The sequence below is a fragment of the Medicago sativa genome, chromosome 5, assembly GCF_051527215.1.
Source record: "Medicago sativa cultivar Bolivia chromosome 5, Bolivia_mono, whole genome shotgun sequence".
NCBI classification, from domain to species: domain Eukaryota; kingdom Viridiplantae; phylum Streptophyta; class Magnoliopsida; order Fabales; family Fabaceae; genus Medicago; species Medicago sativa.
Genome location: NC_140753.1, coordinates 72,862,733 through 72,889,039, shown reverse-complemented (window position 1 = coordinate 72,889,039; position 26,307 = coordinate 72,862,733). Strand labels below are relative to the sequence as shown.

Here is a 26,307-nt window from a genome sequence, read left to right as displayed (position 1 = left end):
TTTTAATTGATTTCTGGGTGTGTGTGTATATATATATATATATATACATGGGTTTTGCTAGAAACCACCCATGAAGGTGTTTTTTAGCAACCCACACCTCAAGGTGTGAATTCCACTTTTTAGTTATAATTATAACTTTGCTAAAAGACACTTTCATAAAAATTAGTTGGTGTTTTTTAGCAAATGCTCATAGAATAACTTGCTAAAAGACACATTCATAAAAGGTGTCTTCTAGCAAAACATATATATATATATATATATATATATATATATATATATATATATATATATATATATATATATATATATATATATGGATTTGCTAGAACACACCCACTAGTTTTTATGTGGGAGTGTTTTAGCAAGCTACACCTTAAGGTGCATTTAACTACTTTTTAGTTATAACTTGTTAAAACACACATTCTAACAAATAAGTGGGTGTATTCTACAAACAATGCATGTCGGAGTTGCTAACATACACCCAATATATATATATATATATATATATATATAGAGAGAGAGAGATTCACATACAAGTAAATATAAAAATAATATATTCATAATTTTTTTATATTGACATTATCATTACATAAGACGGACTATTATTATTTTTTTAGAAAAGCAACAAGTGTCCATCTCATCAAACAAAATTATTTTCTCCATTGCTCACGCCTCATATAGCTTAAGAAATTCTGCAAACATAAAAAAAAAATTTAATATAATATACATTATAGCATCTAGACTAAAGAAAATAAGAATGATTGTGATTATACTACTGTATTGACTATTTTTGTCGAATTAATAAAGATTTTGCCGATTACTTGATGGTATATATCAAGGAAAATATCTCTTATAATTTCATAAAAAAAGAGGAAAGTGTTAATTTTATTATAATTATTAGTATTAGTAAATATTACATGAAATATTGTGTTTGGTTGTGTATATAAATAAGTGTTAATATTGAAACAAATGATTTTAAAACAATTTTAATTGAGAATATCATATATGTTTGTGTATTTTCTTATTTTAATTCATTTTCAAACAAATAAGATAATTTTGATTTTCATAAAATTTTCCTATTAAATAAAAATGATTGCAAAATTTAATTTATTTTTAATTAAATTTTAAATATCCGCATAATAAATATTTACTTATCATTAAAAAAATTCATTAAACACAAACTTAAAAAAATAATTTGAGAGCTTACTGATCACATTTGATGCTCTTGTGTACATAAAAGCTTAGGTCAACACCACATCGTTTAGGAAGTAAGACATTTAAATCATCCCTTATGTTAGGGAAGTGGGTTAAGGCTTTTTTGAGACATTCACACGCCTTGTGTCGGTCATTTTGGGTGGCGACCGAAGATTTCAAATCTTTAACACCATTGCAACAAGTAGTTGAAGGTTGGTCGTCGTCACCGTTGAGAAATCCAATACAAGGAGGTATCGTTGCCTTAACTTCTTCACAATCAAAGGCGTGCCCAACTACCATCATGTGGAACAACATAGCTAGCAAGGGTAAAAGTATAACAGAGGGCTTCATCATATATTTGTTATAATAGTCTGTGTTTTGATATATATGAAACGATGACTTAACGAGCATAGTTATATAGATGAAAGTATGAGATCTCCTATCTCATCTCCTATTCAGACATTTTAACATAGTCAAAATTGCCATACACGTCATTCAACTATTTTCTAGCAAAACAATTGCCACATATGTCCTTATATTATACAAACCAAACAAATGAGATTTTAATGACATTAAAAATATAATTGGTTTGACTTATTCTTTATTTGTTTTAATTATTAGCATATATGAAAATTCATTTTAAAAAAAAATTGAAATTGAAAAAAAGAACTGATTGTTTTCCCGTCAATAATATGTACATTAAAATAAAAAGTTATGAAATTATGTTAAAAATGATCGATTGTTTTCCCGTCAAGTATTTTCATCAATTACAAAGTAATAAAAAAGTATTTTCATAGTTTATGTTTGAAAAAAAAAATGTCCTTCCTTTTCTTTTACAAGAGCTTCATTTGTACGTAGCATACAAATAATTTGATTCAAACCATTTTTAATGACAAAACTTAAATTAGTTTATTCGAATTTTAAATCAGGTTGACATAAAAAATTAAGAAAAATGTCCTTCCTTTTTTTTTTACAAAAGAGAGCCAAAGGCCCAGAAGAAAACTAAACAACTAATTGAACATGCCTAGGAAACCAAGTCCCAGAAAGATCATCAAAAAGAAACCTATGGAGCTCACTAGGTGGAGACTCCAATCTAGTAACAACAAAAGGGTCTAAAGAAAGGCTAAAGGTCGCCAACCAATCTGCACAACGATTACCCTCCCTCCAAGTATGACGAAACTGGACATGTCAATCTAAAGCCAAAAGGTTACGAATACGCCGCACCAACGTGTGAATGGCTCCACTAAAGTTACAACTACCAGTAACAAATCCTTCCTTTTTTTTTAACAAGAGCTTTGATTGAAACTATTTTTAATGACAAGACTTAAATTACTAAGTAGTATAAGTTAATTCAGATTTTAAATCTGGTTGACATAAAAAATTAAGTAAATTGTCTTTACTAACCAAGCGACAAAATATCTCTTCTCCTACACATACATTCGAGAACCAACCAAATATCCAAGTCCACGCGACAGTCTCCTTTCTCCTATCAATAAAAATAACACATGTTCTTCCATTGTAAAATACAAACAATTATTCCTTAAAAAAAATACAAACATGTAATTAAAAGTTTAAAACCATTAATTTGATTCAAGTGAAAAATTATCAACTGGTTGTAACATTTCGTGTCCATACTCTATTTACCTTTCTATCGAATAGTTATCATCAAAAAGAAATTTTGATAATCCCCATACAACAAAATTAATGTTATGCTAGACTAATTAACTTAATCAAAATAATTATACTGATTTCATTCGGAAATAGTAAATAGTAGCAAACTTTGAATATCAATTTTTAAAACCACTTATTTAAAATAAAAATAAGTTAGGATACATTTTTTCGAAAAAGGTTAGGATAAATTTCACAACTCTAAGATGATTACTCCTCTTAATAATCAATCTTAAACAATAAATTTCACTAATACATGAAAAACATATTTGTTGCCAATAAATAATAAAAAAAATACGAGACAACTTTTTATCATCACTTATACATAAATATTTTTTGAGAAAGTGAAGGTAAGGAGTTCGAACATCATTCATATGTCTGCCCTAACAATTTTGACATTTTTGTCTCTTGATAGGACTTGCGAAACTTAATTTTTTGATTTTGTTTCCATGTGAGGGAGAGTATATAAGAGGACAGCACATAAATGTGTTTACCAACTTTTTGTTGTCACACTTTGGTCAAAAAAAAACTTTTTGTTGTCACACTTATTATTATTATTAAGTGTAAATTCATAGATAGGTTTGAAAGGGAGAAAAAAAAACGGTAGAAGGAACAAACATTCTTCTATCCTATCCTCTCTACTAATTGCATATCTAAAGTGGAGAAAACATGTTCCTCGGATTAACAAAGCTAACGTTGTTGTTCTTCTACTTGTTACACACATGCTGTTGGGTTTGTGTTTGGAGTGAGAACAATGAAGTGATAACGTGTTCCAACATAGTACCACTCAAGTACAGAACCGACAATATTTCCTTAACAGATTTTGGTGGTGTCGGTGATGGACACACTCTCAACACCAAAGCTTTTAGAGAAGCTATTTACAGAATTAACCATTTGTCTCAAAGGGAAGGAGGCACCACCCTTTATGTACCACCAGGGGTATATTTGACTGAGCCCTTCAATCTTACCAGTCATATGACTCTTCATCTTGCTGCTGGTGCTGTTATCAAAGCCACACAGGTAAGTAATAATATAAGATCACCCTTTACCATTCTCTTCATTTATAGAATAGTATAACCAATTTTGAAAAGTATTATTATAGTACTAAATATTAATAGTTGTGTTGTTAATTATGTTACATGGATCCATTCTATTGAAATATGTGGTTTATTTAAATTGATTGTATAAGTACAATGTGTTTATATAACTAGAGAGATCTTTTTGATTGATTTCAAATTGTACACTATTAGTAAAGTAGGTAGGTGTGTATGAGTGGATTGTGACCAAAGTTATGACATTGCTGGAGGTTTTCGGGATAACTTGAAACGTTGAATTTTCTGACTCTTCCATTGATTCCAAATCAATGTTTTAAAAATCAGACCTGAGATCAAACTGATGATACAGCCGGGTCATGATTCGGTCGGTTCAACCGGCTGTGGTTGAACTGGATTACATAAGTAAAAACAAAATAATGTAAAAAAAATTAAACTGGTTGAACCTACTGCAGTTCAAGCCTAGTCAACCAGGGTTGAACTAATCATTGAACCATCAGGTTTCAGACTTAACCGATTCCAATTCTAAAACATTAAATTCCAATGCGTACAAGTTTTCCAATTAACTTTTGTAAACCTTAAGTTGCAACACCTTGGAATTTTTCTGACTGTGAACCTTTATGGGATAGTTCATGAAATTGAACCTTAAACACTATAAACAATGAAGTACTAGAGGCATTGCAGTTACATTCTTGGAATTGTTTTTTTACCATTGGTGATGTGATCCATCGTCATATAAATGATACCTAAAAATTCAAACATGTGGCAACTATAATTTGCTTATTTTGAAATGACATTAAGAGTGATATAAGAGTTGGAATACTCTTTGTTCATTACATGAACCTTATATGTGACACTTCAGGGAAAAATTAAACTTTCTCAGTGGCAGAAGTTTGAGAGCCAATCAACACACCTTGAAATGTTCTAAACAATTTGCTTGTAACATTTTTCAAAGCTTCTTCCTCTGAGTTATTTGACAGTCTTCAAGAATGTTGTAACTTTGTGTGATCCTCTACTTGTGTTAGCTATAGAGTGTCAAAAAATTATGTGAATAAAAGAGAAATTGAAATTGCTCAAAAAGGTTCCTCTAGCTGTAGGCATATATTCACAACTACCTAATTACTTTCAAAATACAAACACAGCGTGAGCATGAGGGAAAGGTGGAATTTTGGATAAGCCCTGAAATTAACTGGTTCACATGCACGCTCAGGGTGACCCTGAGGGAAGTAGAAGGTCTTAGTTTTAACTTCTGGCATTGCTCCATTCCTTAAGCACAAACTTGCCATAGCTGAGGATCGGAGCACAGGTCCTCATCTTTCAATTACTTCTTTGACACCATAGTCATCACAGTTGGAGCTAGATTGCAACTTTTTATAGTTGTTTTCATTGTCAATTACTGTAAAAAAAATCTTGAAAGGCACCATGTTGTCAGTGATAGGATAGGTCTATTGAGTTTCTCGGTACTCATAGTTTTCCATAGATTAATTTTTTGGCTGTAATCGTGTCGACTTCTAAAGCATTAGGTGAGGAAGTTCAATTTCTGTCTGACTTATTTTAGTCACTTCCCATACTTTCAGGTTCGTAATATTGTTTGGTAACTTTTGTTATGAAGTTATGTCACCATATACTTAATCCAGTTTGAAAACAAAATGTTTAAAATCAATTAAACAAGAGCACACTCAAACAGGCCTTCATCTATGGAAAGCACTCTGCTGATGATATGAAAAGCACTTCTGGCTATTGTTTCACACTTGGTTCTAGTGTTTTCTCTTGGAGTTCGAAAAAACAAGAAACAGTGGCTCAATCAACTGCTGAAGCGGAGTTTATTGCTGCAACGGCTGCTGTTAATCAAGCTATGTGGCTAAGAAAGATATTGAGTGACCTTCATCTTGACCACAAAGAAGCCACTAAGATCTTTGTTGATAATCAAGCTGCAATAGCTATTTCTCATAATCCAGTTTTTCACGGAAAAACCAAGCATTTCAACATCAAATTGTTTTTCTTGAGGGAAGTGCAGAAGGATGGTGTCATTACTCTTGTTTATTGCAAAACAGAAGAGCAAAATGCTGATATCTTAACAAAGCCCTTATCAACTATCAAGTTTGAAGATATGAGATCAAAGCTTGGTGTTTGCAGCTCCTAAAGCAAGGAGGAGTGTTAAATATCATGCTTAGGACTGCTGATGTGAAGACTTTTATGTATTATGTGTTGGTTATTTTATTTTAGTAACTGCTGTTCAGTTTTCTTTAATTAATTGTGTTGTATTGTGGTAGTTATTGGAAGTTTTTAGTATTGTCAAACTATGTAAAACATAGTGTGTGTTCTGTTTGTTTTTTATCAGACAAATTATATGAATGAAAGCAGTTATTTCTCCTTTGTCTTGTTCATTTCCTGCAACTGTTTTCTTGTTCAATTAACAACAATCTCTTGTTTCAACATATTAATCTGATTGGAGGAATCATGTGTTGGAAGATAATTTGGTTGTAGATTGGTGATACAACTATTACACCCATATTTGCTGGAGCACTCTTCCTTCTTTTGAATTCCTTTTCTCTCTTGATTTCACAGGATTCGTCGAATTGGCCTTTAATTGCACCATTGCCGTCTTATGGAAGGGGAAGAGAACGGCCCGGAGGAAGGTATATGAGCTTTATCCATGGAGATGGACTTGAGGATGTAGTAATTACAGGTGTGTATCTAATATTTCATACAAAATAAAGTACTGATCTTTTTTATAGTCTATACTAGACCACATTGTATCTAGAATATATTGGGCAGGTAGGTTGCTTGAGCGGGGAAAGAGTAATGTTGTAAAATGGACCATTGTATTAATACAAGTTGTACTCTCTAAATCCTAAGATTTTGGTCATAATAGAAAGTTACTATAGCCGCTCTGCAGTCAGAGGCGTAGGCACAATTGACCGAACTCCGCGATCAATATCGTTTGTTCTCTGTGTTTCTTTCGTATTTTTTACTTTTGAACCGGGTTGCTGTTTTAACATAACAATAATATGACAGTAAAAGGTATATGCAGAATGAATTCTAACATTTATAGAGGACACAGAAATATCAAAGCTGCATATTCATAATTGAGTGGATTTCTTTTGTCCTTCAAGCTTCAAAGTTGCATGATTTTATTTCAAAACTAAATCCCTTCTCTCTCGCTCATATTAATATTTTCATAGGTGAGAATGGGACAATTGATGGGCAAGGTGATGCATGGTGGAAGATGTGGAGGAATAGAACTCTTCAATTTACACGGCCAAATCTTGTTGAATTTGTGAATTCCAAAGATATTATTATTTCAAATGTGATCTTCAAGGATTCCCCCTTCTGGAACATACACCCAGTTTACTGCAGGTATATGTCAAATATAGCTCATTTATCCAAAGATTATTTTACTTTAGTAAGTCAGTACAAATTGAACACATCAAATCATAAGACTTTTTTAACTGGTCATGTGACCTATAAGCAACTTTCAATCAAGCCTATATCTGTGTGTAGCTCTAGCGGTGAATTTTTTACTATCTCACTCGTACAAACTTTTACCACTAAATCTTAGTCTGAATGATTGAAACCAAAACTTGAAGCCATGTGACATTTTTAAGTGGTTATGTGACCGACAAGTAACTTTTCATCCATTCTTTGCAGCAATGTTGTTATTCGGTTTGCTACAATTTTGGCTCCGCGTGACTCCCCCAATACTGATGGCATTGATCCAGGTAAGAGTACTGTCTAATCATGCCATACATCTTGTGCATAGTGTAATAGATAAAGTAATCCCTAAGAAACATGTTCTCAATTTGAGTTTTAAGAATTTCATTAAATATTTGTCATATTTTATGGTTTTCTTTAAGTAAATCTATATAAGTGTCCTAAATGCATTGTATCATGTAGTTTTCAAGGATAGTTGTAAGATTTATCAGATACTTGTGTACCTGATACTTCAATCGTAAATGTGCATCATCATCTAAGTAAATTTCATTTATGCAGATTCAAGTTCAAATGTATGCATAGAGGACTCATACATATCCACGGGAGACGATCTTGTCGCAGTGAAGAGTGGTTGGGACGAATATGGAATTGCTTACGGCCGTCCTAGCTCTAATATCACCATCCGGCGTGTGAGTGGATCGTCACCATTCGCTGGAATTGCTGTCGGCAGTGAAACATCAGGTGGAGTGGAAAACATACTTGCTGAACACATCAACCTTTACAACATGGGAATTGGTATACACATTAAGACAAATATTGGAAGGGGAGGTTATATAAAGAATATAAATGTATCTAATGTTTATATGGAGAATGCAAGGAAGGGTATAAAGATTGCAGGTGATGTTGGTGACCATGCTGATGATGAATATGATTCTAATGCTCTCCCAATTGTAAAGGGTATTACAATGGTGAATGTATGGGGTGTGAAGGTTTTGCAAGCTGGTCTTATAAAAGGAATGAAACACTCTCCTTTTACTGATATTTGTTTATCTGATATCAACCTTCATGGAGTGAATGGAGGTAGTAGCGGAACTCCATCTTGGCAGTGTTCTGATGTGTCTGGAGTTGCTCTTCAGGTTAGTCCATGGCCATGTTCTGAGTTGATCAGCCACCAGTTAGGATCATGTGCCAACTACTACTAGTGCTAGCTAGATATTGATGGAAATGATGAAGTTTTTCATTTCTTAATTATTTAGAAAAATTTCAATAACCTCTCTTGAATTATTGTATTGTCAAATATTTTAATTGATTCCATTAAGCAAACATTAAGGTGACACAAACAGGTTAACGAGCTTAAGTTAATGACAAATCTTTTGTAGAGTTCGAATTCTAACTAGAATAGTTTTTTGACAAACTTTACTCAATTCTCAGTCAAACTCTGAATTGTCAAGGTCATTTTTACCTCAGAACCGGGTGATTAAGACCAACAAAACAAAAACATTAAGGCGACATTGTTTTTTGTTTTTGTTTTTCAAAACTAATTAAAATTATTTGTTATACGTTTAGTTGAATCTTATCATTAAACTTTTTAAAATGTAAAATGACTTGGTATTTTAGTGCTTTAATATCAAAATATCTAAAAATTATAATGTTGAATAATAAAATTTATATATTAATTAGAATTAGTGGAGTTTCATCCCCTGCCACTTATTTTTTTTTTTATAAGAACTGTTTGTTGGTTATCGGCATTTTAAGGGGAAAAATCTTTCCTGCCCTTGCCTATTCTTTCGAAATTGGATAGGATGCTTGGGATATTCTTCATATTCTATTGAAAGTTCAGTGGTAAGTGTCAGTGATTTGGCGAGACACGTTGGTGGGACACTCAATGTTTGATTCATACAAAATAATCATTTGGACTTTGGAGATGGAACAAAAAACTTTAGGTAATATACGTGATACGATTAAAAGTAATAAAAACAAAGATATTTTCGATTAGACACACACATAATTACGTTATTGGCATTACAATTTACAATGTCATAGAGTATATGGTATAAAAAAACCATCAACACCATTGTTATTTCTACAGCTGCCATTTCTTTTCTCCCAACATGTCAACGTTACGATGCATGTTCAAATCTCATGACAAAAGTTAGTTCAAATAATGAGGATGTTCAAACATGTCTATACATTCAACTTCAATACAACCAGTTAAAAAGAATGTCTCAGTGATCGAGTGTGTGGAATAACAATATTTTTTAAGAAACGAGCGGAACTCAAATAAGGGAAATGGAATAACATTTATCTTTTTAAACTAAAAAAATAAAATAAACATGTCGAACTCCTAACTTTAACACAACAAGTACACACAAGCTTGGGAGTTGGTGGCACACCAAGGTGGTTATGGTCAACTCTTCTTAAAAAATTTACACATTTTTTTTTGTTACAAAATTTAGACATTCTTTCTAAGTAGACAATTATGAAATTGAAAAGGGTTCTGCTAACCGGTGCCCACCGGTGCCCCGGGCACCGGTTAAGCATACCATAAAAGAGAATTATTACTATAAAAGGAAACTGCTTTTGACTTTATTATAAATTACTCCCTCCGTCCCTTATTGTAACCACCCATTTGATTTTATTTTTGTCCCTAAATGTAACCCCCTTTTCAAATTACTATATGCATTTATTACTTTTTTCCTAAACATACCCCTAATTAATACTACTAACTTATCTTGGAATATGAATACTCAAATTTAATACACATATAAACAAAGGACAATTTGGTAATATTAATACACAAAACAGACACATTAATTACACTGACAACTTTTCTTAAAAAATGTGAAAAATGCAAAGGGGGGTTACATTAAGGGACGGAGGGAGTAATTACACAATTTTAATGCATTAACTACTATATAATTTCCTTTTTCATATCCTTAATCAGTGCCCCGAGGACACCGGTTAGCAATTTCCCAATTGAAAAACCCAAATTACTAAAGACAATTGTAATGAAAATTAAATTAAATTGATTGAGAGAAAAAAAAGGTGTAGATAGAGACAATAGTACGTTTTTGCGGGCAATAGTACAAGAAAAATTTAAGTTAGCGAAGTTGGTTCAGAATCCGAATCAGTGTCAGAAAATAAAAAAGCTGAACCCAAACAAACACAACACACATCACATGTTTCATTTCACTTACTTCTAACACTACACGCACAACACAACACAACACAAATAAGCTGAAATAGTTAGTGTTCTTCTCAAACGAACGAACAAACAAACCATTGCGATGGCTTCTTCTTCCCTACTTCCTTTTGCCTCTGGTTCGTAACCTTTCTTCCCCATTCTCTTCTCTTTTTCATTCTTCATCATTTTTTCACAAACGCCACTTCCTTTCATGCATATGCAGTACCTGTTTTATTTTATTATATTATTGTGTTGCGACGTGTGGAGGAATTTTGGGTACTTTTGATTTCATTGACTAATTGAATTCTTTTTCACAAATTCATCGGAATACTTACCTCAAATAGCTTATGAATATCATGTTATAATTTAATTTGATAAATGTATGTATGTATGTATGTGTCACACACATTGATCATTGATTGATTAAAATGTTTACATCACAAGGTAAATTGTAATTAGGCAATGTTTGGTAAAAAAATAGCTGAATTATAATTAGCCACTGTTTGGTAAAATGTAGCCGATAGCTGATAAACTAGCTTATTGTGCTTGTCAAACAGACACTTAAGCTCTCCAATTTAAAGTATTCATTAATAAATAAAAATGCCATCAAATCAAAACTTGTGCGTTTCACCTACAAAGCACGGATACCTACATGGACACCAGACACGTTGAGAAAATTGCATAATTCTGTGTAATTATATGTGTTGGTGTCGTGCTATCGTGTCCGACACCGGGACACGTCTAATCCGAAGAGTGTCCGTGCTTCATAGATTTTCACTAATACATAAGTCAGTTAGCAAGTTACTTAGGAATTCTGTATCAACTTGTTAGTAACTAAACCATCTCAAATTCTGTTATATGCGGTTGTAGACTTGTAGTAGCCACTAGCTAGTATATATACACTGTATCTTGTCATCAATTCTACTGATAATCTGTCTCTCCTCTCAACGGCGAGATCTCTATATCATAATACACACCCTGCCTCGGCTCAGATATACATACAAATTAGGTGTCACAACTCACAACCAACTGAGGAGGCAATTGAATTTTGTTCATTTGCTTTGCTTTTATATAAAAGGCTTATATTATGTATTCAGTATTGATGTTTCAATTAAGCCCTTAAGTTTTGGGGGTTAAATGCGGAGTTTAGGAAATTAGTCGTGAGAATGGGAACAAAATCTTGATGGAAAGTGGAAATGGGTTTTTTATTGATAAAATCTCAACTCTCAAGTGTACAAGACTTGGATAGTTCTATTTGGTTTTACAGATTTTGGGATTTTCTTTTGTACACGATGTTTTATTTCCTTTGGTGATTTTAGATATGTACTTGCGCATACATACATGTTAACATTTGTAACTTAAGAACTGGGTATTTCAATCTCTTCATGTTGGACGGTGTTTTGATATTTGTTCAACAATCTGTGTCTTGCAGAAGGTATATGTCACCCAATATCATATGGAATAACTTGCAATTCGATCAAATCCCCTATTGATGGGAGAAGAGTGCATGATCTTACCAGCACAAGGTTCTTCAATGAACAATGTTTATTTATCCGTACTCTTATTCAGAAAATAGATTCATAAATTTGAAAACTTGTTCTCTTTTCTCTTGCTTATAGCGTTGTAATGGTGATTGTGAGATCATTTGGTTTATTATCTACTTAGAAACTTGAGATGTGGAAGTTGGAGAAAAATAATTCTATACAAAGAATAACCACCTAGAAACCTCATGATCAGAGGGATATAATATTTAAATTAGGAGCATAACTACCAACTGTGTATAATGACTATTCAGATTTTAACATGCTTCGTTAACTGATAATAGTTTTGTTTATCTTTAGATGCAAAAGTCCATTTTTTGGATCATCACGCTTCCTTTGGCCATCCACGGGGCATGATTTTGTTTCAAAGATTGGTGTTGCTGCAGACTATTCAGATTCTATACCCGATTCATCTAGTTACATGGGTAAGCAAGGTTATCATCCTCTTGAAGAACTGAAAGTTTCCAATGATCTTCCACCAGCTCGACTCTCTAATGCTGAAATAGCAAGAACTACTATTGAGGTTTGCCCCTATATGCTTTTGTGTATGTGAAACAAGTTAATTTGCAAAATCTACGATTACAACCTACTAAGTATGATATCACTGTTGAACTCACTGGACGTATTTAGGTAGTAATTATCTGTATACTTTTGTCACCATGTCCTGTTTTGTTGGTATTAGGCTAATAAAAACGCTTTGCTAGTATTTCCTGGATCGGTACACTCTGAACCACATGAACAAATTTCATGGGCCGAGTTTCAATATCTTATTGATGATTACGGAGGTTTGTTGTTTTGTTGATAAATCTATATTTTGTTTATGAGATATGAATTATCATTTATCTTAGCATAATCATGGTTCAGTATCATCATTGAGAATTTTAACCTAAATTTTTGTTTTGCTTTTCACGTAGATTTGTATTTTGAAATATTTGATGATGTAAACCTTTTGGAAGATCGTGGTGCACACAATCCAGTGGTAAGTATTTTGTGGCCTTTTCTGCAAGGATGATTGGCCAGCTTTGCTTAAGAATTTTTTTTCCCTCGTATGATAATAGTTACTTTTAAAAAATATATACATATTTTTACTCTATATAAATTGGAAATTGGTGCAAGTTACAAACAGTAAACATTTTAAGCACCTCCAACTGATGTGTTAGTTCTAGTTCTCTAATTTTGTGTGCCTTTGTTTTCTCTTATGCTTCTTAGAATTTGAGTTGGGCCTAACTCAACTCCAAAAGCTAGATCATTGGTGAGGGTTTCCCCTCACTTAAAACCATTTTTCATGCCATATCACTATTCAATGAAGAGCTCTCAACCTCCCCTCACTCCCTAGGACTGGACATGGAGTGTGAGATTTATAAAACTAGACATCTACGAGTGGCCTAAAAGTTTAGGGCAAACTCTGATATCATCTTAGAATTTGGGTTTGGGTGTAACTGAACCCCAAAGGCTGGCTCATGTGGTGAGGTTTTTATAACCATTGTTCAAACCATATTACTATCCAATGTGACCAATCCTTTTATTTTAGACTGACGTGATATGTACTCCCCCACTTAAACCTAATGCCTTCACTAAAAATAATGAGCCACATTCATAGAAGAGATACTGCGTATCAAATTATATGATGTTATTTGTATTAATTATTAATACAGCTCGAGAGACTATGTACTGTCTTTGTGCAATGGGTAGCTAAAAAAGCTTTTTTTTCTTTGTAGTTAAGAGGTAAATTTAAGTGCTCACCTTATGGTATTAATTTGTTCTATCCTTATCCTTATGTTTCACATTTATGAACTTTATATTCAAGGTTTCTGTTTCTTCAGAATGCTTTGATTGGAATGGACATCCCAATGTATGATAACAGAAGACCTATTAGTGAATATGACATTTTCAATGGTGGCATCACTGATGAGTTCCCATTTGATGATGACTATATTGAGGTTTGCAGTTTCTAATGCTTAATTTATGGAATTTCATGATTTGTTTTCAATTATACATTAAAAAAATTCAAATCACAAACACATTCTTCTCCAAACAGGTTCCGGAAATTGAAGAGTTTAATGCCCCAGTGAATTGGGGACTTTCAGATAATAGTAACTCAGTTCATCCAATTTACTTTTCAAAGTGCTTGGAAAAGGTACCCCATCCCTCATGACAAGAACTAAAAACTAATTGTTTCAATATGAGAATGATTTAACAAACCAATAAGGTCTGTAAGAAAAAATATTGATTCTATATGAATTTTCTTCTAGGCTGTCATTGTGGAATACGATAAGAGAATGGATCATCCTTCAAATGGTGTTTCTATTCTAGGGTACCTCAGACCTGCTTACGCTGATGAAGAGTCTTACATAAGAATGATATATCACACTGAAGATGGTGATGGATATAGCTCAGATTGGAAAGGTATATGATTTCTTCAAGATAGAGATCTAGGTTCTAAATTTTTTATAGTATACGGATATTGTTTTGTGGACAAAAGTTGTTTGCTGATTTCACCTTGATGCTAGCTTTTGTACTTTGGCTACTCTTTTGCTTTGTTTTCATCTAGGGATTCAAATATAATATTGTAATATCCAAACTAGGCTTGTTAATTTATCATTTAAGTTCTACAAGCACATTGCATCTATATTCTTGCAGAGGTGGGGCCTCCTATTTCTAAGTAACATGAAAACTTCCTTTTAACGTTTTTCCTTTTTAATCTTTGGCTGGTGTAGATTTTTACTCAAACAGTATTAATGACCAAAGAGACAGTAATTTGATACTCTATAAGTTGGAGATCGAGAAAATCAAGCTACACTGTGTGTATGGATCTCAGGCATGTATCTCAAAACTCCATTTATGTGTTGAATGGTACATTTTCTATAAATTGAAGCTTTATTTATAAACCAGTGAAGTTATGCATGTTCTACCATTTCCCAAAAATTGCAGTCTGAAATTAGTTTACTAGAGTTTCAAGATGCTGAACCTGATATTCTTGTATACTCTACTTCGGCAATTCTGGAACGTTTCAACCGAAACGGTCATGATGCTCTTCAAGCTTTTTGCAAAAAGAAAGGTCTTGATGCTGAGGTAATCCAAAATTTTGATATTTGAATCTTCAAAGTTTTTTTGTGGTTAGTATATTTTACTTCAAAATTAATATGCTATGCTTAGATGGTGAATATACAGTGATGCTATGATGATTCCTTCACTTTTCTATTCTTTTTTCCCCCATTTGAATCCTTTCTTTTCCTTTCCTTTGTTTTATTATAAGGAGATCATGCCTTCTTTTGACAGATACTGAGATCTTCCTTTGTATCCTCTTATTTGCACAAATGATTTTCTTTCACTTATTAAGAAAAAAAAAAATCTTCTTAATTTTAGGACAAAATACTAATTGAACTTACGTACCTTACTCTAATATTCAGCAAATTTCTTCTTTTTCAAGTCTTTCCATGATATCAAATTTACCCCTTTTATTTTCCTTTTCCTCCAAGATGCCAGACTCACCCTTGAAAATGAGGGACCAACGTAAAATTTAACAATTAGGTGGCAAGCAACATAGCAGAAATATTTGTATGTAGGAAATGTCTATTGTTGGGTTCATGCGTTTAATCTTTTATACTCCCTCTGGTCTCGTATATAAGCAACAAAACAAAAATATTGACGGTCTTGAATATAAGCAAACGTCAACTGCTTTTATCTTATTCAATGCTACTATTCCTAAATTACCCTTCAATTAATGTGATTTTATATTTCAATAATGTTTTTATTTTCTTATGGAACAAGTTCCCATGAGGGGTAATTTAGAAATTACAATTGTATTCTTTATAACTTTGAGAGACATAAATGACATCAACCAATTTTCTTAAAGGGCGTGGATTTATTTTTTGGTGCTTATATATAAGTCTAGAGGAAGTATCTCATTATTACATATGTATATACACTATACGACTATACAAATATCTTTGGGTGTCCGTGTGTTTAATGTTCGTAGAAGATTCAAGTCGATTGTTTAATGTAATATCATGAACGGTTTTCAGGAAGCACATTTGATTGGGGTTGACCGCCTAGGTGTGGATGTTAGAGTTTTTTCAGGGTCAGAAGTTAAAACTCACCGCTTTGCATTCAAAGTCCAGGTACATCTTGGTTTAATGGATTGTATATTATTTTAGGTTGATGCTATCATGGTTCCGCACCTGAACATCCTTTTGAGTGTGTATATCAGTTCCTGTCGATTTCTTTATGAAAAATATGGGAATTGATGGTATAATTAGATGCTGACGGGATCTATACTATCATGTGTTTGATATGAAAAATAGCATGATTGTATATTGAAAAATGTCAATTGGAACAAAAGAAATTATTTTGTATTATAGCCCTGAGAAGCAGATTTTGCTGGTTCAAACTTGGTGAATTTTTCTTTCCATTTGCAGGCCAACTCAGGATATATGGCTGAAAAGCAGATTGTGCAACTTTTGTATCCCCGGTCTCGGCGAAAAAGGAATATGCAGCAGTCATTGCGGAATCCTAAAAATCCAGCATGATTTGAGTAACCCCACACAACTTTCTTTTAATACACAAAAGTTTTGGCGAAGAGAAGGTATACTCTGCCAAGGAGGATAAGGGATCGAGATAATTAAACTTGAGCTTCACTAGGGAAGTGTTTCGAATTACACTGGAATAATAGATCCTCTATTGGCCCCTTACATAAATTTTACTCGGGTTGAAAGAGGATCACACGCTTTTCTCATACTCTACTTTCTCATAGATCTGACATGTCGAAGTGTTAACTTTCTTTTTTGTTGACGCTAATAAACGGTTCCGGTGTTAATAGATAGAACTAATTTCTCAAGATACCTTAACGGATGATTTTTTTAGTATGCAATTATTTTAGTGTCAGCACATTATTTTTATGGTTTTGGGGTTTACAATACAACATATACAGATGTTTCCCCACACATTATTTTCAATATTGTCGAAGTGCATTTCATTTTCGTAACATCATTATCAAGTACATTGTTTATCTATCCACCGTTTAGCAAATTCTTCAATATGAAAACACTTTAATGTAGTTAAAATGCGACTGTACCACATCTTTCCAGGCTTAGGTTTCTTTTGCCCATTCCTTTTGCTCTGTTTGTGGCCCTAGTTCTACTTTCTGGGCAAAGTATTTAACTTGTATTGTTAGTTAGTATGTTTTGATCTTAAACTTGTCTTGCTTTGATACATATCCACCGGAGACAATTTCGTCGCAGTGAAAAGTGGATGGGACGGATATGAAATTTCACACGGCTGTCCTAGCTCTAACATCACAATCCGGCGTGTGAGTGGATCGTCTCCATTCACAGGGATCGCCGGTGTCAGTGAAACATCTGGTGGAGTGGATAATGTACTTACTGAACACATCAATGTTTACGACATGGGAATTGGTATACACATTAAGACACATTAAAAGGGGAGGGTATATAAAGAATATAAGCGTGTCTATATTTATATGGAGAATGCAAGGAAGGAATACAGATTTCTGGGGATGTTGGAGAACATCCTGATGATAAATGTGACCTTAATGCCCTCCCAATTGTGAAGGGTATTACAATTGTGAGTGTGTGGGGTGTGAAGGTTTTGCAAGCTGGTCTTATACAAGGAATGAAAAATTCTCCTTGTACTGATATTTGTTTATTTGATATCAACCTTCATGAAGTGAATGGAACTAGAAGTAGAACTCCATCATGGAAGTGTTCTGATGTGTTTGAAGTTGCTCTACAGGTTAGTCCATGGCCATGTTCTGAGCCACCAATTAGGATCATGTGTCAGCTACTACTAGTCCTAGATATTGATGGAAATGATGAAGTTTTTCATTTTTTTTATGAGAAATATTTCTTTTTTGAACAATGAGAAATATTTCTATAAAGCTGTCCTGTCAAATATTTTAATTGATTCCATTAACAACAAACTCAAATGGTTGATAATGTGAGTTTCGTTACATTTCATGTATCTCTCGGGTAATCCCGTTCACATCAACACACTAAGCATATTGAGATGAATATTCATTTTATGCGTAAGAAAGTTACTCATGGCCAAGTTTGTGTGTTACATGTTCTCCTTCACGTTACCAAATAGCCAACATCTTTACTAAGGGCCTTACACGACAATTCTATAACGACTTTTGACATAGTCTCAACATCTAGCAACCAAGTTCTGACCATGGGGCGTATTACAATATGTAAATATATTTCCTATTTAATATGTATATTTTATATTTGGTAATGTCTTGATTATCAAGTCAGTAACAACTTGTTAGAGAAGACAGTAACGACTTGGTAATCATGACTTTTGTTGTATATATAGATATTCATGGAATGAAATAAATAAGACAAGTATTATCTTACAAGAACAACAATCATGATTAGGATTGCATAGAGCAAACAATTAAGTGAACTTATATCGAATATAAGCAACTAATTGTGGCTTTATTCACCCAAATGTTTTTTTTTAATGGCAAAATAATTCACCCAAGTGTTATTCCTTATAACATGTTACCAACCTACTATAGTAGTTCTTAGTAACGAATCTCAACCAGTAGCAAAAAAAAAAAAAAAAAACATATAAAACAATACACTACCAATTTCTACTATCATTAAACCAACAGAACACAACAATTTGTCAGTATTGTATCAATATTACAAGTTCATCAAAATGATAATAGTACTTATAGATACTTCCTGAATGCAACTCACCAAATGTATTGGGTGAGATTTTAAAACTCCAAAACAGGTTACAAATTCAAGTTGATGGGTCAATTTTTTTTAATTGGTCATTGTATATACACAAAATTATTTCAGCAAATAAAAATGTGATCAAACTCAAACAACAATGAGTAATTTTGAGCAAATAAACAAGTAATAATTAACATATTTGATATACACCAGGAGCAGTTTTAATCTAAAGGCTGGGGCAGAAGCATAGGTGGTGAACTTGCATTGTCTCTTGTAAACCCAAAACCATGTACTTTATTGATAGAAGGACTAAAGTGTCATTAGCTTAACAATTTGTAGCGGAAAAAGTTAATTCTCAAATTTTATGGGGTTAATTATCGATCATAACTGTTCTATGAACTTTAAAACCTGCAGCGATCTTATGAGCCACTTCCGTGACTTTAAGGTGGGAAAGTCATCTTAATTTTAGTGTATTTTATGAAATAGAAAGAAAAAAGAGAAACAGTAATAAATACGATGAGAGAAAATATAATAGGAGTATAAGAGAGATAGACAAAATCCTTAAAAAAACAAAGAATATATATGGAGTCGTTGCGACGTTAAACTTTTCCATCTTAAAGTTACCGAAATGAGATCAAACTTTATGACACAACTCATCTAAACATTTTTTTTTACCTAAAGTGTAGGTACCTGGGTTTGAACCCCGACTATGATGTTCGGTCTAATAATTTCGACATTTTTGTCCGTTGAGCTATGACTTATGGACACTCGCCTAAACTTTTATGCAAAAAAAAATTATGAAAGAAATATATAATTTCAGTAAAAAAAAGTAATCAGTATTACTATAAGGGTTTTTCTAACATGTACAAATTTGCACATGATAAGAAATTTAAAGTAGTAAGTTTGTATAGGAACTTGTGCATTTTATATTAGATATATAACTTTTTAATAAATAATTGTGGTTTTCAATAAAAAGTTGCTACTTTTAATATCCTTATCATGTGCAAGTTTGCACATGTTAGACAATCCCTTACTATAATATATATATTAGGATAATTAGTAAAAATAAATAAATAGCATAACCCCACAAACATTGGAAAAGTGTTATAACTCTTGAAAAAAAAAATCCCAATCTTTATCTCTCAGAAGAAAAAGAGATTGAGACAGTGGTTGTTACATGCATATTTATTCAATTTAAAATTCGTAAAAATTTAGTCTTTTTCTCATTGTTTCATATCCTTGTCCTTTCTTCTCCGTCAACATTGATTTTTCTCTTCAAAATTCAAATATCTTATGATGCCGGAGAAGGAGCAATTGATTCTTGATTCGGAGATGAAGAGGTATAGGAATGGTGAAACATGGGAATTTGAGAATGACATTAACAATGTTTCTGTCTCAGATGGTGTTTTATTGGGTTTAGATGGTGGAACAACCTCAACTGTTTGTATTTGTATGCCTATGATCATTCATTTTTCTCATTCTCAGCTTCAATCTCTTCCTATTCTTTCAAGGGCTGTTGCTGGTTGCTCTAATCATAATAGTGTTGGAGGTTCTTATTCATTCATTCTCTATCTCTTTTTTGGATAAATTTTCAATTTTTATTATTTTTATTTTCTGGGTTTATTGAGGTGTTTTTGTTTTTGCTTTTGCTTTTGCTTGTTATTATGTAGTAATACTTGTTTGGAGTGCTGATAATTTTGAATGAATGATTAGGTTGATAAACCTTGTTTGGTTTAGTGTTGACTTTTTTCAATTCCCCCTTTTTTTTTTGGATTGAGGATAGTGGGTGGGAAGAATTCAAATAGGGGTTATAGTAACACTATAACGTAGCAGAATTTGATCAAATCGTTATTGTTCCATGATAAGCTGTTTAGTATAAAGGTTTGTCATATAGCGGCAATACTGCAATAGTTGTGTTGTACTTATAAGTTATAGAACTGAAGCGTAGCAGAATTTGGACAAACCACTGTTTTCCACGATCTGTGATTGATTGTTTAATACCAGGAGAATTTTGAGGATGCTGGTTTTGGCTTAGGCAATTTGGTGGGAAAAAGAACTTGTTTTTACTGGAGAAAGTGGTTCTAGCAGTTTATTGATGTAAGAAATTCATCATTTAGGAAAATCTGTTATGTTATGGTACCATTGTTTAGTCCATATTGGAGGTTATTATCGATTCTCTCTGTTAGATTGGTTGTTTGACTTCATTTTTTTGGATCAATTTTGAGTTTTGATTTTTTGTTTCCTGGGTTTGTTGGGGTGTTTTTGTTTTCTGGGTTTGTTGGGGTGTTTTTGTTTACATTAATAGTGTTTGGTTTAGTGTTGACTTTCTTCAATTCCCCCTTTTTTTTCTTGTGGATTAGGGATAGTGGGCAGGGAGGATTCAATGTTGTCAAATAGTGGCTGTAGCAGCTATAGTGGAATTTGAACCAATTGTTATTGTTCTGCAATACACTATTTAGTACAAAGATTTGTCAAATAACGGCAATAGCGATACACTATTTTGTACAAAGGTTTGTCAAATGACAGCAATAGCTTGTGTTATACTCATAGCAGTGTAGCGTAGCAGTATTTGAACAAATTGTTATTTTCCACAATCTGCGATTAGTTACAATACTAGGAGAATTTGAGGATGTTGGTCATGGCTTAGGCAATTTGGTAGGAGAAAAACATTTGTTTTATATTGTAGAAGGTTGCTCTAACAGTTTATTTGATTGTAACCTGTTAGAAATTCATCATTTAGGAAAAACTGCTATGTTATGGTACCATCGTTTAGGACAAATATGATTAAAATGAAGATCACATTGCAAGGATAATCGTAATGTTAATTGTTACTGTTGACCACTTTTTCTACAGAAATTGCTGCAAGGGAAACATTAGAGCAAGTTATGGCAGATGCGCTTTCAAAGTGTGGTTCAAAACGATCTTCGGTCCGAGCTGTATGTTTGGCTGTATCCGGTGTTAACCATCCAACAGATCAACAAAGAATTCTCAGTTGGCTTAGGTTGCTCTATATTACTGTATCTGGCTTCTTTTTGCATTCAAAAAGTTTTTCTGTCCCTGCTAATATTACTCTTAAGTATTGAAACTTCAGTTAAATTGTGACTTATTTGTGCATTTTTGTGGTTCATTTCTTTGAAGATGTTTTTGTTATTTAATCTCAATTATTGTTTCTCTGCTACTTTAACAGGGATATATTTCCAAGTGATGTGAGGTTATATGTTCAGAATGATGCCGTTGCTGCTCTTGCAAGTGGAACAATTGGCAAACTTCATGGATGTGTATTAATTGCTGGCACAGGAACCATTGCATATGGATTTACTGAAGATGGAAAAGAAGCAAGGGCTGCAGGCGCAGGACCTGTCTTAGGTGACTGGGGCAGGTAATCTCTTGCAAACATTTCTTTGTCTTGCCTCATCTTTTCCCTCTCTCTCTATTTCTTAGCACTTTCCTATTTTACGCCCCTCTACACCTTTGGCCTTGTTTGGATAAACAACTTAATTAAACGCTTATAGCATAAACTATTATCATGTACGTGCTTATGTATAAGCTATCTCTATAACAAAAGGTAAAATAAAGTCAAACCTTTTCATATAAACTATAAGTTGTTTTCATAAGCAATCATGGAGAGCTTATTGATATAAACTGTTTATGGACATGTCATAAGTTGTTTCTATAAGCTCTCGCACACAGTCTCACAAGTGTTCATGTTAGTAGATAAGCTCAAATAAGCCAATCCAAACTAGCTCTTTTTTACATGAAAATGAGCTTCTGGTGAAGCAAGGTGGTGTTGGTAGACTGAGAATCCAATTAGCAGGAAAATGCTTTCGAGCCTATAAATTGATGTTACCTTTTTCTTTCTTCAAATCTATTTCATTATCATATGTATATCGACATCAATCATAATATGACTAGGAATTGTTTTTTTGGAAAAAGAACCTTCGGGGTGTTGGGTCACAAGGGGAGTCTAAAACACTTGAGAGATCTCGACATTGGGCTAAGAGTAACCACTTAAGTGATTTGGACACCACATCTACACTCAAAACTAGGGGGTGTTTGCGAATCAGTTCCGATCGATTTTGCGGCAAAAAATCATTTGATCCAAAAACATCCAATAAGATTCAGTTTTGTTCGGTTTGCAGTATTTTTGGACCGCATTTGGATGTGAACACCCCTACCCAAAACCTTAAAACATTGGGTATACGGGTCCTTCACTTATATGTTGCTCAACACCCTCATTTTCATCCAATGTAAAAATTATTACTTTCATTTGGCACCCTAACAGGAGGGAAGGTCTTTCATGTGATGTCCAACTTGATTATATCCATTTTTTGTTGACATTTTTGCTTTAATATTTGCAGTGGATATGGAATATCTGCGCAGGCACTAACTGCGGTAATAGAAGCACATGATGGTCGTGGTCCAAATACAATGCTGACGAGTAGTATTTTACAAACGCTTGGTCTTTCTTCTGCAGAAGAATTGATTGGGTATATATTCTAGTTTTACAATTGTTCATGCAATACAAGTAAATATCTAGTAATATTTTGAAATCCTATAATTTAAAGCCATTTTGAGCTGGATACAGGGTCTCAATCATTTACCCGTCTCTTTGAAAATCAGGTGGACTTACGCAGATCCATCTTGGGCCCGCATTGCAGCACTCGTTCCAGTTGTAGTATCCTGTGCAGAGGCTGGCGATGAGGTTGCAAATAAGATCTTGCTAAAATCGGCGCAAGAATTGGCTTCAAGTGTTAAAGCTGTTGTAGGGAGACTTGGATTGTGCGGTAAAGGTTAGATGTTGTTTTAATCGAACATATTTTAACACACATTACCGATGCTTCGTGGAATTTGTCAAACTTTAGATAAAGAAAGAAGCATTTTTCTTGCACTTTTTGCCTCACAACAAAATCTTACTTCAAATCTTGAATGATGCAATTACATGTAGATCTTAATGTGGTTCTAAGTCACATCTATTGATTTGTAACACTGACACACACACCACACTGATAAGTTGACACATGTAATAGTTTGAGAAAATAAAAGTGATTGAATACGTGCGGTATCTGTGTAGGACACTGGGCACCCCTTCAATTGTAAATGTCAGTGCTACATAGAAATTACGATTTTTACTGCTTGGTCATTTAGCTGCAGCATTTCTTTTGAGAACATCAACTGCAAACTTTACCTCATATTAATAGTATGGATAAATTTTGAAGTAATTGACTTGGCCTCTAGAGCATTCATTTAAATTTAAAAGAAATTGATGGATTTTCTGTCTGTTACGAACATTTGCATAACCTATATGATGATGATTTGTGTATCTATGACTGATATTATGTAATTTTGGCAGATGAAAAAGGCGCTTTTCCGCTTGTCATGGTTGGTGGCGTTCTTGAAGCAAACACAAAGTGGGATGTAGGGAAAGAAGTAATAAAATGCATTTCCAAATACTTTCCTGGGGTGCTTCCCATTAGACCTAAGGTCAGTATATATCGTCATTTATTTTATTTGTTGCCTTTCTACGTCTTTATTGCAGGCTTATTTATTTTTATTTTTTATGATGCACTAACCTTGCTTAGAGGCTTAGTAAATTACTCTTTCCAGAATCTTTAGCATAGAATGAAATTTTAAATTTGGTTTATTGCAAACAGGTAGAGCCTGCTGTTGGAGCAGCATGGTTAGCTTGGAATTTTTTCATGAAAGAATATAACAAGGAATTATGCAGCCACTGACAATTCATGATGAAGTGGAATAAAAGAGAAAAATATTGATAAAAAAGAAAGGAAGTGAAAAATCCAATTCTTGGCTGTAAAGTAAAATCAATATGCCATATAGTTTATGTACATCCAAAGTTTATATTTTATTAGCAAATGGTACATTGGTAGGATTTAGTTCCTCCCTGTCCTTGCTAAGTGAGGCACAGTTTCTCAAATTATTTTTCTTTGTGAACTTGTGATCATACCTTAAAACCCTTGCTTGTGTAAATAGTTACCAGAGGTGTAAGTGTAACCATACGAGAGTTGTCTTTATTGTCACATAAATTACTATTGGTTTTTACTATCATTAACTGATTAGCAATTTAATTTGTACTTATATACCTCTTATGATTCCACCAGAGTAAAGTGTGGCTTTATCTGAATTTGTTATTTACATATATCTTCTACCTAAATTTCACCTACTTTGGTAATATCACATCACTGCGGAGTTTTATACAAGTTAAGACATTGCTGCAAATGGGATGTCTTGGAAATTTTCTAATTTGGTTTAATAACTATTTTTTAAACTAAATCGGTATTATGAGTTCATCATTTTCAATATTTGGGATTGGTTATATATAGTTTCTTGGGATCAAATGATATCCATAGTTTGAATCTTTTGCATACTTCTATTTAATGGACTATTTGTCAAGTTCGTAATCCTGTTAAAGACGATATTACTAAATCCTGTTTGGGATGAGATTTTAAATTTTTGGTTTTTACAAGGAGCTATTTTTACGTGGATATAATTCATATAAACTATCATAATATACTTTTTATAATAATGTCAATCAATCATAATTAAAGTCATGATTGAAGTCACATATATAGCCTTGACCAAAAAAAAAATGTCACATAATAATTGATTAAACTTGAGAGTAAACTCAATTCTTCTGATGTATAAAACTAAACGTTTTCATTTTATTTTATTTTTAAATTAATTTGACCCAGTTCACATCTACTTTTATAGTGTAAAACCATTTACATTTAGTACTGAAGTTATCAAACATCCAATGCAAGACTTGCATCAATGCATTCATGATATATACAGAGTGCAGTGTATTTTGTGTAACACACTACGCATGATCAAGAAAATTGCTGTTCACACATTAGAGAAGGCTGGGACACACATGTAAAATACGTTTTTGCCCCCTCGGCAGTTAACTGCCGAGGAATTAAAAATCCGGCTGCAGTTAACTGCCGAGGAATTCCTCGGTAGTTAACTGCCGAAGTTTTCTGAACATAAACAGATCGAAACAGAAGCAGTTCCAGTTTCAATATTTTGCTTCAAACACTAACAAATTCTCTCCAAAATCACATTTTCACGAATTGCAAGCAAATCATCACCACATTATCACAAGTAAGTACCCTTAATCATTGCAATGTTAATGTTAGTTTGTTAGGTTTATTTTTTTAAAAAATTAGAGTAGTTTGCATGTGGTTAGGTTAATGATGAGTTGATGATTAAAATAGACAATTTGATGATTGCATGTGTAGTTTTTGAATTGATAAATCAATGTAGATGTTGCCTATGCTGTTTAAATGGTAATGTGGCTTTGAATGGTGGCAAATGAACACAATTTGAATATGTTTTATACTTTGCACACAAAGTGTTTGATCAAATGCCTCAATGAAAATTATTTTGATTATTTAGTTAGTTTAGGTTATGGAAATGATAGAAGTGATGTTAATTATAGTTTGATTAAGTGTATATTGATTTTTTAGTGTATTTAGGTTATGATGTGAATGATTAAGTGTATAGAAATGATTAAGTTA

General features: G+C 33.0%; 4 protein-coding genes across 5 annotated transcripts; 3 read left to right on the top strand and 1 right to left on the bottom strand.

The window, feature by feature from the left end:
• Window positions 1–537: 537 nt before the first annotated feature.
• On the bottom strand, window positions 538–1,586 carry LOC146924754 (non-specific lipid-transfer protein A-like). Its single transcript, XM_085709719.1, has 2 exons — window positions 1,208–1,586; window positions 538–692 (listed from the first exon to the last, which is right to left on the bottom strand). The coding sequence occupies exons 1-2, from the start codon at window positions 1,546–1,548 to the stop codon at window positions 683–685; spliced, it is 351 nt and encodes a 116-aa protein (XP_085565845.1). The 5' UTR covers window positions 1,549–1,586; the 3' UTR covers window positions 538–682.
• Window positions 1,587–3,389: 1,803 nt separating this feature from the next.
• On the top strand, window positions 3,390–8,729 carry LOC146924753 (putative polygalacturonase). Its single transcript, XM_085709718.1, has 5 exons — window positions 3,390–3,882; window positions 6,483–6,603; window positions 7,100–7,274; window positions 7,566–7,636; window positions 7,908–8,729. Exons 1-5 carry the CDS (start codon window positions 3,532–3,534, stop codon window positions 8,549–8,551), a joined length of 1,362 nt encoding a protein of 453 aa, XP_085565844.1. The 5' UTR covers window positions 3,390–3,531; the 3' UTR covers window positions 8,552–8,729.
• A 1,796-nt stretch (window positions 8,730–10,525) lies between these two features.
• LOC146924752 (Pentatricopeptide repeat (PPR) superfamily protein) lies at window positions 10,526–17,058 on the top strand. The gene is made up of 12 exons (XM_085709706.1): window positions 10,526–10,670; window positions 11,966–12,059; window positions 12,375–12,597; window positions 12,757–12,859; window positions 12,989–13,053; window positions 13,898–14,014; window positions 14,113–14,211; window positions 14,327–14,480; window positions 14,792–14,892; window positions 15,006–15,146; window positions 16,100–16,195; window positions 16,493–17,058. Exons 1-12 carry the CDS (start codon window positions 10,637–10,639, stop codon window positions 16,601–16,603), a joined length of 1,338 nt encoding a protein of 445 aa, XP_085565832.1. The 5' UTR covers window positions 10,526–10,636; the 3' UTR covers window positions 16,604–17,058.
• Window positions 17,059–19,878: 2,820 nt separating this feature from the next.
• Window positions 19,879–24,914, top strand: LOC146924751 (Actin-like ATPase superfamily protein). 2 transcript variants are annotated; one of them, XM_085709705.1, is made up of 7 exons: window positions 19,879–20,324; window positions 21,629–21,776; window positions 21,963–22,154; window positions 23,134–23,262; window positions 23,396–23,559; window positions 24,126–24,256; window positions 24,427–24,914. In XM_085709705.1, exons 1-7 carry the CDS (start codon window positions 20,069–20,071, stop codon window positions 24,505–24,507), a joined length of 1,101 nt encoding a protein of 366 aa, XP_085565831.1. In that variant the 5' UTR covers window positions 19,879–20,068; the 3' UTR covers window positions 24,508–24,914. The 2 variants fall into 2 exon arrangements, with proteins under 2 accessions (XP_085565831.1, XP_085565830.1); XM_085709704.1 differs by having other exon boundaries at window positions 23,396–23,565.
• Window positions 24,915–26,307: the final 1,393 nt, after the last annotated feature.